This window comes from Bombina bombina, chromosome 2 (assembly GCF_027579735.1).
Source record: "Bombina bombina isolate aBomBom1 chromosome 2, aBomBom1.pri, whole genome shotgun sequence".
NCBI lineage: Eukaryota > Metazoa > Chordata > Amphibia > Anura > Bombinatoridae > Bombina > Bombina bombina.
The window spans coordinates 928,510,808-928,524,486 of record NC_069500.1 but is presented as its reverse complement, the minus strand read 5'-3'; the positions used below and the strand labels follow the sequence as shown (position 1 = coordinate 928,524,486).

The 13,679-nt window shown below is 36.8% G+C and overlaps 1 protein-coding gene across 1 annotated transcript in view; it reads left to right on the top strand.

Annotated features, from left to right (window-relative positions):
* SCD5 (stearoyl-CoA desaturase 5) overlaps positions 1-13,679 on the top strand; it is a 303,691-nt gene that overhangs the window by 213,739 nt on the left and 76,273 nt on the right. Inside the window, exon 3 of the mRNA XM_053700164.1 lies at positions 2,244-2,449. Within this exon, the coding sequence (XP_053556139.1) occupies positions 2,244-2,449 (206 nt within the window). The remainder of the gene's footprint in view (positions 1-2,243; positions 2,450-13,679) is intronic.

The following is a 13,679-nucleotide window of genomic DNA, read 5'->3' as shown; positions in this document are numbered from 1 at the left end:
TAAAGGGACACTCAAGATAAAATTAAACTTCATGATTCAGACACAGCATGCAATTTTAAACAACTTTCCAATTTTCTTCCATTAACAAAATGTGCAGTCTTTTAATATTTAAACTTTTGAGTCACCAGCTCCTACTGAGCATGTGCAAGAGTTCACAGCATATACATATATACATTTGTGATTGGCTGATGGTTGTCACATGATACGGGGGGTGGTGGAAATAGACATTATTTAAAAAAAATCTACTACTCATTTGAAGTTCAGACTAAGTGCTATTGCATTGTCTTCTTATCATGCATTCGCTGATTATGCAAATCTACTGTATTGACTGGTCCTTTTACACCTTAAATGATCCAGATCATAAAGCTCCATCTATTCATAGTGAGCCTCACCATCTTAAAAGAACAGGTATCTTCAAACCCTGGCTCTGACATTCAAAACATTGACAGACCAATGAAAAATTGCCTGTTTGGGTTCGCCAGGCTCCATAGGTCTGTTGATATATTCTAAAAAATTGGGCTGAACCTCGTTGTGCTGACGAGTGGCACTGTGTCTCCCATAGGATATAATGGGGATCGCAACTTAAGCAAAAGTCTGCCGACATCGCTATTGAGCTGCGTTGTGGGAAGTCTTTCTTTAAAGGGACATTACATAGTATATTCAGAGCAAAGATTAGCACAAGAATGATTTGTATATGTATTTTTTAAAAATGATTAGTTGTTGTTACCTTTTCTGCTGAAGCCAATTAGGATTCGGTAGAAATTGTTTACTAGAGTATGCAACCAATGACTGTTTGGAATATAGCTGTGTCTGCACTTGCATGTTTAAAATGAATTGGAAAGCCCACAATATTTAGAATTAAATTACAGGAAAGGAAAGCAAAATAAATATTTAAAGTATATTGCAAAGTTGTTTTACTACATGTAATTAAACAATTATATTAACATCTTGAGATGTTTAATGTCCCTTTAAAGCGTGTTTACAAAAATTTGACTGTGCGTTCATGAAAATAAAAAATGTTTTCTGTGTGGAAACACTTTAAATTACACATATGTATATTCACTAGATTTGTCACACTGGGAAATATTGCCACTGAAAATCAGGCGAGTCTGATATGGCTGAAAATGAATAGCTAAGATGGAGGACAGTGATTTGAATATTAGAAATCCACTGCAATGTTTCCCCATTAACATACAGGTTGCTCCCATGAAACGCCCTTGAAACTCCCATGGAACGTCTATATATTCGTCATGTCAAAGATCGACTTCGTTAATAAAGAAAAAAACAACAACTTCCTATTAAAAGTATAGTAGTTGGGGGATTGTAAAAGTATAATGTTACAATGTGTATGTAAACTGTAAATGTGATTGTACTAATCTTCTATTGTGTCATTATATCTATACACACTAGAGGAATGTACTCTGTGTATTGAGGGGGCGCTGTTATACTAAAGACAAAAATAGGAAGAATATCATTTACACTTAAAAACAAATCAATAGATGCACTTAAATTAAGTATACAGTATAAATATACAGCACAAATTATATCACCGGTCAGTAACAAATGTTACTACGAAGTCCAAACGTGCCAATAGATGCACTTAAATTAAGTATACAGTATAAATATACAGCACAAATTATATCACCGGTCAGTAACAAATGTTACTACGAAGTCCAAACGTGCCAGTGGAATGGCAATAGGAACTTGCTCCTAAATGGATAACTTGATCCATATTGATAAAAGTTCCAATTTAGAATCTTGTGTGAGACTGCTCTTTTCCTATGCAAACTCAAAGACAAACGCTCTTCCTCCATTCGGAGCTTGATAAATTGGCCCCAAAGTGTCCGCCTAACTCAGCACATTGGGTGCTGCCACAATTGTGTGTCCTCCGGTTTGTGTTTGTCTTTATTGTATCATTATGCATGTATTTTTACTTATTTTAAGATTGAAATTGCACGTTCTTAATATTCATATTTGCATTTTATTGAGAATGCGCATTCGCCATTGCAATATTCATATTTCACAATATTGTGATCGCGAAGTTGCATTTCCAAAATAATATCGCAGTGTTTCTGTGTCTATAAAATGAATGGATCTTGTTATTTTGTATTCATGGGTAAAGGTAATGTTGCATAAAAACAATTGTTATCCTCATTTAATTTACTCTCTAGATGTAACAATGTATGAGCAATTTCTAAATTTAGCAGAATGTAGTTAAACAATCTTTTGTCTCTTTAATTTAGAATGATATCTATGAGTGGTCTCGGGATCACCGGGTGCATCACAAGTTTTCTGAGACGGATGCTGATCCACACAATGCGCGCCGAGGATTCTTCTTTTCCCATATAGGATGGCTGTTTTTACGTAAACACAAAGAAGTCATTGAGAAAGGAAGAAAGCTGGATCTACAAGACCTTTTGGCTGACCCTGTTGTTATGTTCCAGAGAAAGTATGTGACAACAGCAGTTGGTTGTTCTAATCATCTGACCTGCTTAGACATTTTACACATCATCGTTAGACGATTTATTTATTTTTACTTTAATTTTTCATGCATCAGCATAGCTCAACATGATTTCCTTTAAAGGGCCATGATACCCAAATGTTGAAACACTCGAAAGTGATGCTGCATAGCTGTAAAAAGCTGACTAGAAAATATCACCTGAACATCTCTATGTAAAAAAGAAAGATATTTTACATCAAAAATTCCTCAGTAGCCACATCCCATTGTAAAGGACTTCTAAGCAGCAAATCAGTATGTCTGTCCCGGGTCAGCTAAGGGAGTGAGCTTACTTGCACACTCATCTTATTTCCCTATTCAGTTTAAGGAAGTTTACTATGAAATCTCATGAGAGTTAAGTGAAATTGAGTTCATGACCTCAACACTGCTGATGCTGATTGGCTGCTGTTCATTTGTTCATTTTTTTTTCATTTTTTTTTTACCTGCAGCTGAGCAACAGCTGAAGTATATTTTTTACACAGAACTTACTCTGCTGAGCTGAGGAAATTGTAAGGTAAAATATCTTCCTTTTTTACATAGAGAAGCTCAGGTAATATTTTCCTGTCAGCTTTTTATAGTTATGCTGCATCAGTTTCAAATGATTTAGCATATGAGTATTATGTCCCTTTAAGTTAGTCAAAAATCACAAATGCCCTATATTATCACATGTGTTTGTGCGCCTCTATGTATGTTTATAAAAATCATTTGCATTGAGAGATCTTGTTTTAATATTACTCAAAACTGTAAACCATGTAAATAACATTAAAAGACTATGGGCTCCATTTAAGACACAAACATGTCCACCCGACATTGTGGTTAGTGGGCAGAAATACGCATTTTACCATTGCACAAGCGTCTGCAAGCAGGGCTGTCAAACCGCCAGCTCAGAGCTGGCTTATAGGTTAGGAAGCAGCGGTCTGATGACAGCTGTTCTTAACTGTCGGCTGCAGGTTCACATCCGCAGCTTGTTAAATGGAGCCCTCTATAGCAATGTAACAAGGGGTCATATTTACATTCCAGATGTCAATGGCTTGTTTTACGTTTTTTTACATTGGATATATTGACGTTGAAAGGGAGGCAGACAGTCATGCAACAGAGAATTGGGGAAGAAAAAAGAGAAATTACTAACTTATTTAAAAAACAAAACAAAAAAACAACAAAAACAAAAAGATGTTCTTATGAGGCGTGATGTTCGCGTATACAAACTACTTAATTGCAGCATTTTTTTCCTTTATTAGCTTTTTATTTAAATACATATAACAAAAAAAAAGAAAACAAGCAATTTCAGAAAGTAAACTCCTCCTTTAATGTAATATTTAACATATGATGCACAGGTCAGCAAAACTGTCCATTACAGCAGCTTAATTCAGTATATAATACAAAAATGAGGCAAAACCATATTAACTAACAATAATTCTCTAAATATCTTATTGAAAATGGAACAAGCAAAAAAGAATAAAGGACACATACACAGAAGAAGACGACATAAAGAAATAGAGAAATTGAATAGTAAGATGGGTAGAAAAGAGAGGGGCGGAGGGCATCCACGACCACCAAGCTCAAGAGCATTCTAAATTGCCTAATTGGGCCTAGTACAGGTTATTATTGTATATTGGCACAGAGAAGGTAACTCATTGGTTCCTATTAATTGTGTGTTGCAATTGATCTAAGAAGAATTTGACATCCTATAATAGGGCCATTTAACCCTAAATAAATGATAAAGAGAAGATTTCATTGGTTCTATCAATCCACATAGCAATTGTAGGAATTCACTCCATTTCCCAAGCAATAAGGGAGGGATCTCTATTAAGAGAAATGTTTAAAAGACTTAGGCCTCTACTTATTAACGCGTCTACTTTACCTGCCTTCGCCGGCCCAATACGCCCGCCTAAGCTCGCCTCACATCGCCGCCGCGGACCTGAATACGTTCGCCTAAGTTATCAAAAAAGCTGTCAAAAAGCCGCGCACCAAGTACGGGGCGATGAGCAGCGGACTGTGATAGTTATCACTCATCCGATCTCGCTGCTCTTCGGCTTTTTTACAGCTTTATTGACAAGCTGTCACTAAGCACTCACACTAAACTACACTGTTCTACCCCCTATACCGGCGCCCCCGGAGCCCCGCGCAACTAAATAAAGTTAGTAACTCCTAAACCGCCGCTCCTAGACCCTGCCGCAACTCTTATAAATGTATTAACCCCTAAACCACTGCTCCCGGACCCCGCCGCCACCTACATTATACCTAGTAACCCCTATCCTGGCCTCCCTATACCGCCGCCACCTATAATTAAGTTATTAACCCCTATCCTGCCGATCCCGTACCTCGCTGCAACTCAATAAATAGTTTAACCCCTAAACCGCCGCTCCCGGACCCCGCTGCAACCTATATTAAACTTATTAACCCCTAATCTGCCCCCCCTACACCGTCGCCACCTATAATAAATTTATTAACCCCTATCCTGCCCCCCCCTACACCGCCGCCACAGTAATAAAATTATTAACCTCTAAACCTAAGTCTAACCCTAACCCTAACACCCCTAACTTAAATATTAATTTAATACATCTAAAGAAATGTAACTCTTATTAACTAAATTAATCCTATTTAACACTAAATACTTACCTATAAAATAAACCCTAATATAGCTACAATATAACTAATAATTATATTGTAGCTATCTTAGGATTTATTTTTATTTTACAGGCAACTTTCAATTTATTTTAACAAGGTACAATAGCTATTAAACAGTTAATAACTATTTAATAGCTACCTAGTTAAAATAAAGAGAAATTTACCTGTAAAATAAATCCTAACCTAAGTTACAATTACACCTAACACTACACTATACTTTAATAAATTATTCCTATTTAAAACTAAATACTTACCTGTAAAATAAACCCAGATTGAAGTTCAACCCGATTGGCTGATCCAATCAGCCAATCAGATTGAGCTTGCATTCTATTGGCTGTTCCGATCAGCCAATAGAATGCGAGCTCAATCTGATTGGCTGATTGGATCAGCCAATCGGATTGAACTTCAATCTGATTGGCTGATAGCATCAGCCAATCAGATTTTTCCTACCTTAATTCCGATTGGCTGATAGAATCCTATCAGCCAATCGGAATTGAAGGGACGCCATCTTGGATGTGGGTTTTAATGTTGGGGGGGTTGTATTTTTATTTTACAGGCAAAAGAGCTGAATTCTTTGGGGCATGCCCCGCAAAAGGCCCTTTTAAGGGCTGGTAAGGTAAAAGAGCTGGTAACTTTTTAATTTAGAATAGGGTAGGGCATTTTTTTTATTTTGGGGGCTTTGTTATTTTATTAGGGGGCTTAGATTAGGTGTAAGTAGCTTAAAATTGTTGTAATATTTTTTAAATGTTTGTAACTTATTTTTTTATTTTTTGTAACTTAGCTTTTTTTATTTTTTGTACTTTAGTTAGTTTATTTAATTTAATTTAATTGTAGTTATTTGTAGGTAATTTATTTAATTAATTTAATGATAGTGTAGTGTTAGGTTTAATTGTTTTTACTGGTAATTTTGTATTTCTTTTAGCTAGGTAGTTATTAAATAGTTAATAACTATTTAATAACTATTCTAACTAGCTAAAATAAATACAAAGTTACCTATAAAATAAATATAAATCCTACAATAGCTACAATGTAATTATTAATTACATTGTAGCTATCTTAGGGTTTATTTTACAGGTAAGTATTTAGTTTTAAATAGGAATAATTTATTAAAGTATAGTGTAGTGTTAGGTGTAATTGTAACTTAGGTTAGGATTTATTTTACAGGTAAATTTCTCTTTATTTTAACTAGGTAGCTATTAAATAGTTAATAACTATTTAATAGCTATTGTACCTAGTTAAAATAAATTGAAAGTTGCCTGTAAAATAACAATAAATCCTAAGATAGCTACAATATAATTATTAGTTATATTGTAGCTATATTAGGGTTTATTTTAAAGGTAAGTATTTAGTTTTAAATAGGATTCATTTAGTTAATAAGAGTTAAATTTATTTAGATGTATTTAATTAATATTTAAGTTAGGGGGGTGTTAGGGTTAGTGTTAGACTTAGGTTTAGGGGTTAATAATTTTATTACAGTGGCGGCTGTGTAGGGGGGGCAGGATAGGGGTTAATAAATTTATTAGAGGTGGCGACGGTGTAGGGGGGGGCGATTAGGGGTTAATAAGTTTAATATAAGTTGCGGCGGGGTCCGGGAGCGGCGGTTTAGGAGTTAAACTATTTATTTAGGTGCGGCAAGGTACGGGATCGGCAGGATAGGGGTTAATAACTTAATTATAGGTGCCGGCGGTATAGGGGGGGCAGGATAGGGGTTACTAGGTATAATGTAGGTGGCGGCGGGGTCCGGGAGCAGCGGTTTAGGGGTTAATACATATATTATAGTTGCGGAGGGGACAGGGAGTGGCGGTTTAGGGGTTAATCAGTTTATTATAGTGGCGGTGGTCTCCGGAAGCGGCGGTTTAGGGGGTAATAAGTTTATTATAGTTGCGGCGGGGTCCGGGAGCAGCGGTTTAGGGGGTAATAACTTTATTTAGTTGCGGCGGTGTAGGGGGGGCACATTAGGGGTGTTTAGACTCGGGGTACATGTTAGGGTGTTAAGTGTAGACAGCTCCCATAGGAATGAATGGGATGTCTGGCAGCAGCGAACATGAACTTTCGCTATCGTCAGACTCCCATTGATTCCTATGGGATCCGCCGCCTCCAGGGCGGCGGTTTGAAAACCAGGTACGCTGGGCCGGAAAAGTGCCGAGTGTACCTGCTAGTTTTTTGATAACTAGCAAAAGTAGTCAGATAGTGCCGCACTTGTGTGCGGAACATCTGGTGTGACGTAAGAATCGATCTGTGTCGGACTGAGTCCGGCGGATCGAAGCTTACGTCACTAAATTCTACTTTTGCCGGTATCTAGGGCTTGATAACTACGGCGAATCAGCCTCGCCTCAAATACGCTGCGGAATTCCAGCGTATTTGAGGTAGACACGTTGATAACTAGAGGCCTTAATATGATTTTACAGTTGCAGTCTGTGTTGCCATTCATCAACCCTCAGGAGGCTCCAATATATATCCTTTCCAGTTCTTCCCAAAAAGGTTTGAGTTTGTGGTATTGCCACCATACATGAGTCATAGTTGCAGCTTCCATGCTCCTTCAATGCCTCAGGGTAGAGCTTTTTCAAGCAGACAGGATCTTATAATTCATTTCAAGCATTTGGCGAGTAGCAGAGTATCTACTGTATGTCTGTTGGTAAAGAATCTCTGCCAGGTCTCAAGTGTTAAACCTAACTCTGCTTGACACTGGGATTTATATTCTGGGGGATTAGTTGTATACGTTCTTCCCAATAAGCATCATGAAATCTTTAGAGTACCCCTGGAAAACATAAATGTTCAAAGCACTTAGGAGGTTGTTTCTAAATGGGATGTTTGTATTAGGGGCTGTAGCTGAGCATATTTTTGTTCTGCATTTAAGTTTCCCTTGGTTTATTAGTTTTATGATAGGCAGGGTCTCTCCTTTAGTATCCTATTTTGAAGTTACAAGAAACCTAACAGTTACACCTTATACAAAATCAAATGCAAATCACTAATAGAACGGCCACTCAATATGACTCCCCCTTACAATTTATATTTTCACTTCCAAAAAAATATCACAACTTGTAAATTAATTAGTCATACATTTCAACTGGGGCATTATGGGTTTACAATACAATTATGTATGATGTGTAATTTATATGAATATTGTAAATTTATTCTTCATACATTTATGTTGTTGTAAAACAAATGTGTTCTTATTTTGGTATGGTTTTGGTTTAGAAACAAAATTAAAGGGACATTAAACTGCTGAGAACAAAAAAAGTAGCCTGGTTACTAATCACCATGCTATTGTTTTTCCTATTGTGCCTGCAGCTGTTTTCAAAGTTATTCTCTTATTTTAACGCTTACATTTATCAGTTAATGATGCTCTGCATTTTCACACTGGATACCACCATCTTGAAGCTGATATTTTGTTTTTGTTTTTTTGTTTTTTTCTTCTTCTTTCTTTATTCCAATATTAAAGGGACATAATAGTTACTGTATATGCTAAATCACCTGAAAGTGATGCAGCTGTCAGGGTTTTTTCCCTGCTTTGTTTGCCATGTGCTGCTAGCAGCCATTTTACTCACCTCTCTTGCTGACTCTGATGCATACTGTGTGATGCTGCTCATTTCCTGCACTTCCTTTTATGGCCAGACTGGTATACATCATCCATGTGAGACAGGATGCAGTCTCAGTATTGTGATGTCATCACTTATTATTTAAAGGGCCTCTGTTCAGTATGCTTTGCCCTTGCGTTGTCTCAGACCTGTTTGTGAGAGCTCCTGTGTATTACCTGGCTGTCTGACTTCCCTCCTGGTTCCTGATCCCTAACTTGTTCCTGACTCTGCTGTTCTCCTTGTTCCTGATTCCGGCTCGTCTGACTAATCGCTTTGGCTCCTGACTAGGCTCATCTGACTATTCGCTTTGGCTCCTGACTCGGCTCGTCTTACTACCAGCTCTGGTTTTGATTCCTGGCTTGTTATTTGACTTGTGGACTTTTTATTATTTTTTGCTATTAATAAATGTGTGATTATTTTTGCACTTCTCGTCTCAGTCTGATTCCTGGCATCCTGACATTACGCAAGGGTCATGAATCCTGATGGTGTTAATAATCCACCTTTACCTGCCATAATTTCCAGGATGGATGAACAGGATCACCGCTTGGATAAATTTTTTACTAGCCCCGCAAACCCTGCTGACTCGCACTGCACATTTGGACCAAAGTGTCCCGCAGGCAGCAATTATCAATTTATCTGATACTCCGGAGTATAGAGTATTATAAGCCATGTAGTATGTATGTAGATGCTGCCAAAATCCTGAGATAGGCGGCAGATGTCTCAAGCTTCACTACCAGCTTCTGTTTTTGCAGCAATTTTGGTCGCTGCCTGGACACCCCCCCCATGAGTCGTTTCTTCTGTGTAAATGGGGGGGGGGGTTATTTCAGTGAGACAGCAAGGCCGGCTGTTCTACTGGGTTACAAGCAGATAACTGTACAGTGGTGTGAATGGAATTTAACAACATTCAGGGCAACAGACCAGAGTTATATAGGCAGAAATTGTTAGCTTACACAAATGGCATCACACACAAATGTACAGAAAATGAAAATACTAATCTTAGCTATGTGTTTAAAATATCACACCACACATACAAAATAGGAAGTTATATCTGTCTACAACTATTCTTGGGTTTATCAGATTTATCTCTTAAAGAAGTCACTGTTTCTTGTTTCAGTTATAAAGAATTACAACATAAATTTTTGTAAATAGTAGCCACTGTTTTCTGACTGGCTATAATGGCACACAGAAAATGTTAGGAAGTGCTTGGTCATGTTTGGTCAGCTTTTGCTAACCTTGTTATCCTTCAGTTCCAATATGGTTGCAAAATTATTGGAAATTCTTATAATGTATCATTATATACAATTACTCTTTATCCTACAGAAAAGGCAGGTGCTAGCTATGGACTTAATGTGGGAAGCAAAAGAAAGTTTTGAGGCAAGTGTTACCCAAAGACAGTGGGCCTAAGTGAGATTTGACGAATAGGGAGATTGGTAGAGGGAGGATATAGCAGAGGTTCTGTTTTAGACAGGTTCAGCTTTAGGTAGTAAGAAACCATCCAGGATGAGATCTTATCTAGGCAGCTGGTGGCATGAGTCAGCAGGTAAGAGGAAATGTCTGGTGCAGAAAGGTAGATTTGGGTGTGATCAGCTGAAACCAACAGGACTTGATTAAAAAGCCTATTAAAGAGACTGATAAAAGAAGGGGGCCTAGAACTGAGCCTTGAGGTACCTCAAAAGAGAGGGGTAGAGGGGAGGAGGAAGAGTCAGAGAAGATACGGTTAGAAAGGTAGGAAGAGTACACAGTAGAGCTGTGTCACAAATACCCATGGATTGAAGGGTCTGGAGCAGCAATGGATGGCCACAGTGTCAAAGGCTGCAGCAATGTCTAAAAAGATTAGCATTGAGTAGTGACCTTTAGACTTTGCATTAAGTAGGTAATTTTTTACCTTGGTGATGGCAGATTTGGTAGAGTGTTGGGTGGCGGAAGCCAGATTGCAAAGGATCGAGAAGATGGTTAGGTGAGAGAAAATGTGATAAGCATTTATAAACAATCTGCTCAAGAAGAGGTGAGGGTTATGAAGAGGGATTGGGCGATAGTTGCAAGAGGATGCTGGATCGAGTGACTTTACCAACCAAGATAGCAGGAACATGGTTGGTATAGGAAGTATTAGTTAAAATCATCACATTTATAGAGAAATATGTATTTATAAATAAATAGAACATATTCTGTTCCCGAAAACATTTTCACAATCTGAAATATTTGCACTTTTATGTACACTTTTCGAGGAGAATACGTCATGGGCTTTGTGCAACAGATTAGGGTTTTAGTGTTTTTTTCTCTATTCGTCTTCTCCATTGACTTCTAAGGGGAATACATGAACGCGCACGCGACTTGGCTGTTTTGATTATGTGGCTTAACTCACTCAAAATAACTTATTTTGCAGCTTGTAAAACCTGCGCAACCTCAATGCGAAAAATCCGTAATGCGTGCAGTTTTCGCAATTAATTTAACGCGTGAATTGTAATCTTGCCAAATGTATTATATTAATATGTTAGTTTTCAATAACTTGAAACACATCTATAATTGCTTATAAATAGTTTATAAGCAATTATAGATGTGTTTCAAGTTATTGAAAACTAACATTTTAATACATTTATTATATTTATTAGCTGTACACATAAAGTTACAGATTCACATAAAGATTCAGATTTTCGTAGATACAAAATGAAATTGAGCATTGTGAACATCAACACAGATACACAAGATCAACTAGCTGCAAATCTGCTAACAGTTCCAGATAGCTAGTTGTAGCACACTGAAAGTGCACTGTTCTTGAGAGTTTCTTTTTAATAAATTGCAAGTCTCCCAGATAATTACCTATTAGGGCACCTCTTCCTGTCTTTTCTCTTTCTACAAGATTGTAGTGATTATACTTCTGGGAAAAGTTAAATCAGCCTTTTTTATTGCTGCCAGATATATTGAAATCAGAACCACGGATAGCACTGATGCTCTTTTCGGTTTGGTGATTGCTTGTAGCTTATTGTTAGGTCATATGATTATATTTATTCATTCTAATTAATTTAAGTTATTAAAACAAACCATTGGAAAATTAGATACAATGCTGTTTCTATCTGTTACTACAGCAGTGTAAAAGACAAAAAATTAAAATGTTATAATTCACCCTAAGATAAATACTAAAAAAGTTGATTTATCATTATATTATATTATTATTATTATATTATCTTATTTTGCACATACATTAATCATCCAGTTTATTTGTCTTCTATATTAATAACTCTTCCTTAAAGGGACATGAAACACAAATGTTTTCTTTCATGATTTAGAAAGAGCATGCAATTTTTTTAATTTTTTTATTTTTTTTATTGAGGTTGAAAAAATAAAAACAGTACAGAATTGCCGCATACGCAGCCAGTATGAAGCAAATGGTAACAATCAACAAGATCATTGTAATACATAGCATTGTGAGGTGTCCATAATATAGTACTGCATTTATAGCAAAATAACATTAAACAGGCTCAGTTTTTCTTATTGTGAGCAAACAAGTATCAACTTCCTTGAAACTAATAAAGTATAGAAAATAATGTATAGTTTATAGTATAATGTTATATATAATGTGATATAATATAAACTCCCTTAAAGCTAAAAAGAATCTATAGTGAAACGTTGGAACCAACACCTCAATAGAGGCAACCGAGAGCAAAGACAAGGTTGTATATGTAGTTAGTAGGTAATAATGATCAGTCCTGCTGATCTAAAGAGGGCATATAGATTCATTACTATGGCGTTTTGTAGGAGTAAATACTTAGGAAGTAATGAAAAACAAGAATTAAGGTGTGGTATAGACGAGACAAACCGCCTAATTAGTCCCCCTAAAAAAAGGGGGCTCATTATTATGGGGGGGGGGGGGTAATTGAAGCATAGTAAGCAAGACCTAACAAGAATACTCTATGCAGTGGCCTCTGTAAATTCGGGGATTTACTATAAAAGTACTGATGAAAAGCTAGGATTATATATATATATATATATATATAGTTTGCTTGATTAACTTGTTAGAGTAAACCTTCCATTAAGATATGTATGGGAGCAAAGGAAGCTGTTTAAAGTTAAGGAAGTATGTAAGCACTTAATACAGGAAAGAAAGGCCTAACTTAAAGTGTGAAGATTAAATACACATAAGGGAGCTCTATCAGGTCAGGGGAAGTAAGGTCATGAGTTAGTACAGCTAGACATACGATAAGATTATCATGTGTAAAGACCATTGAGTGGAAATATTTAACATATTCTACGTATGCGTCTGAGAGTGCATAGGACATGAAAGTTTTGAATGTGCCACCACCTGATAAATAGGCCGGACAGCCCAAGACAGAAATAGTCTATAAATGTAATATGACACTAAACCTGCCTTTATAATAGGAGGAGTACCATAGAATGGTCTGTGTTGTCGAGAAGCAAACTATGTATGCCTCCTTACTGTAGTGAAAGGGTCAAAGTTCTTCTACTAGTATAGCTAAATTCTGCTGGCCAGGTATGGGCCCTATACCCAGCACAGGTGTATCATAACAGTAAGTAGATAGTCTACGGCTAAAGGAGAAAAACATACAGCACATTTTGTAAGGCTTAGGTGGAATATAATATATAAAACGTTATGGCACAAATGGCTCCTATATATACATCACAGGGGCAGGAAAGTGAATATAATCTCAGTTGCAGCACAGCGGTTGCAAGTATGGTCATGTGACACACCTCATCTCAAGCTCCCATGCACTTCTGTCACCAGTGCATTACACTGCAAAACATAAATATCTGACAGGGGATGTTATGACCTAACAAAAAAAAAAAAAACAGGGTAGCACAACAGTCATAAAAATGTACAGGACCCAACCAAACAAAACTATAACCCCTGAAGGTATACCCAAATATTATAAAAACATCATCAGTGTATTCAATGTGAACACTTCTGTCATCACCATATTAACATATAAGCAGCTTTTGTATATGCTTGGAACTATATATAT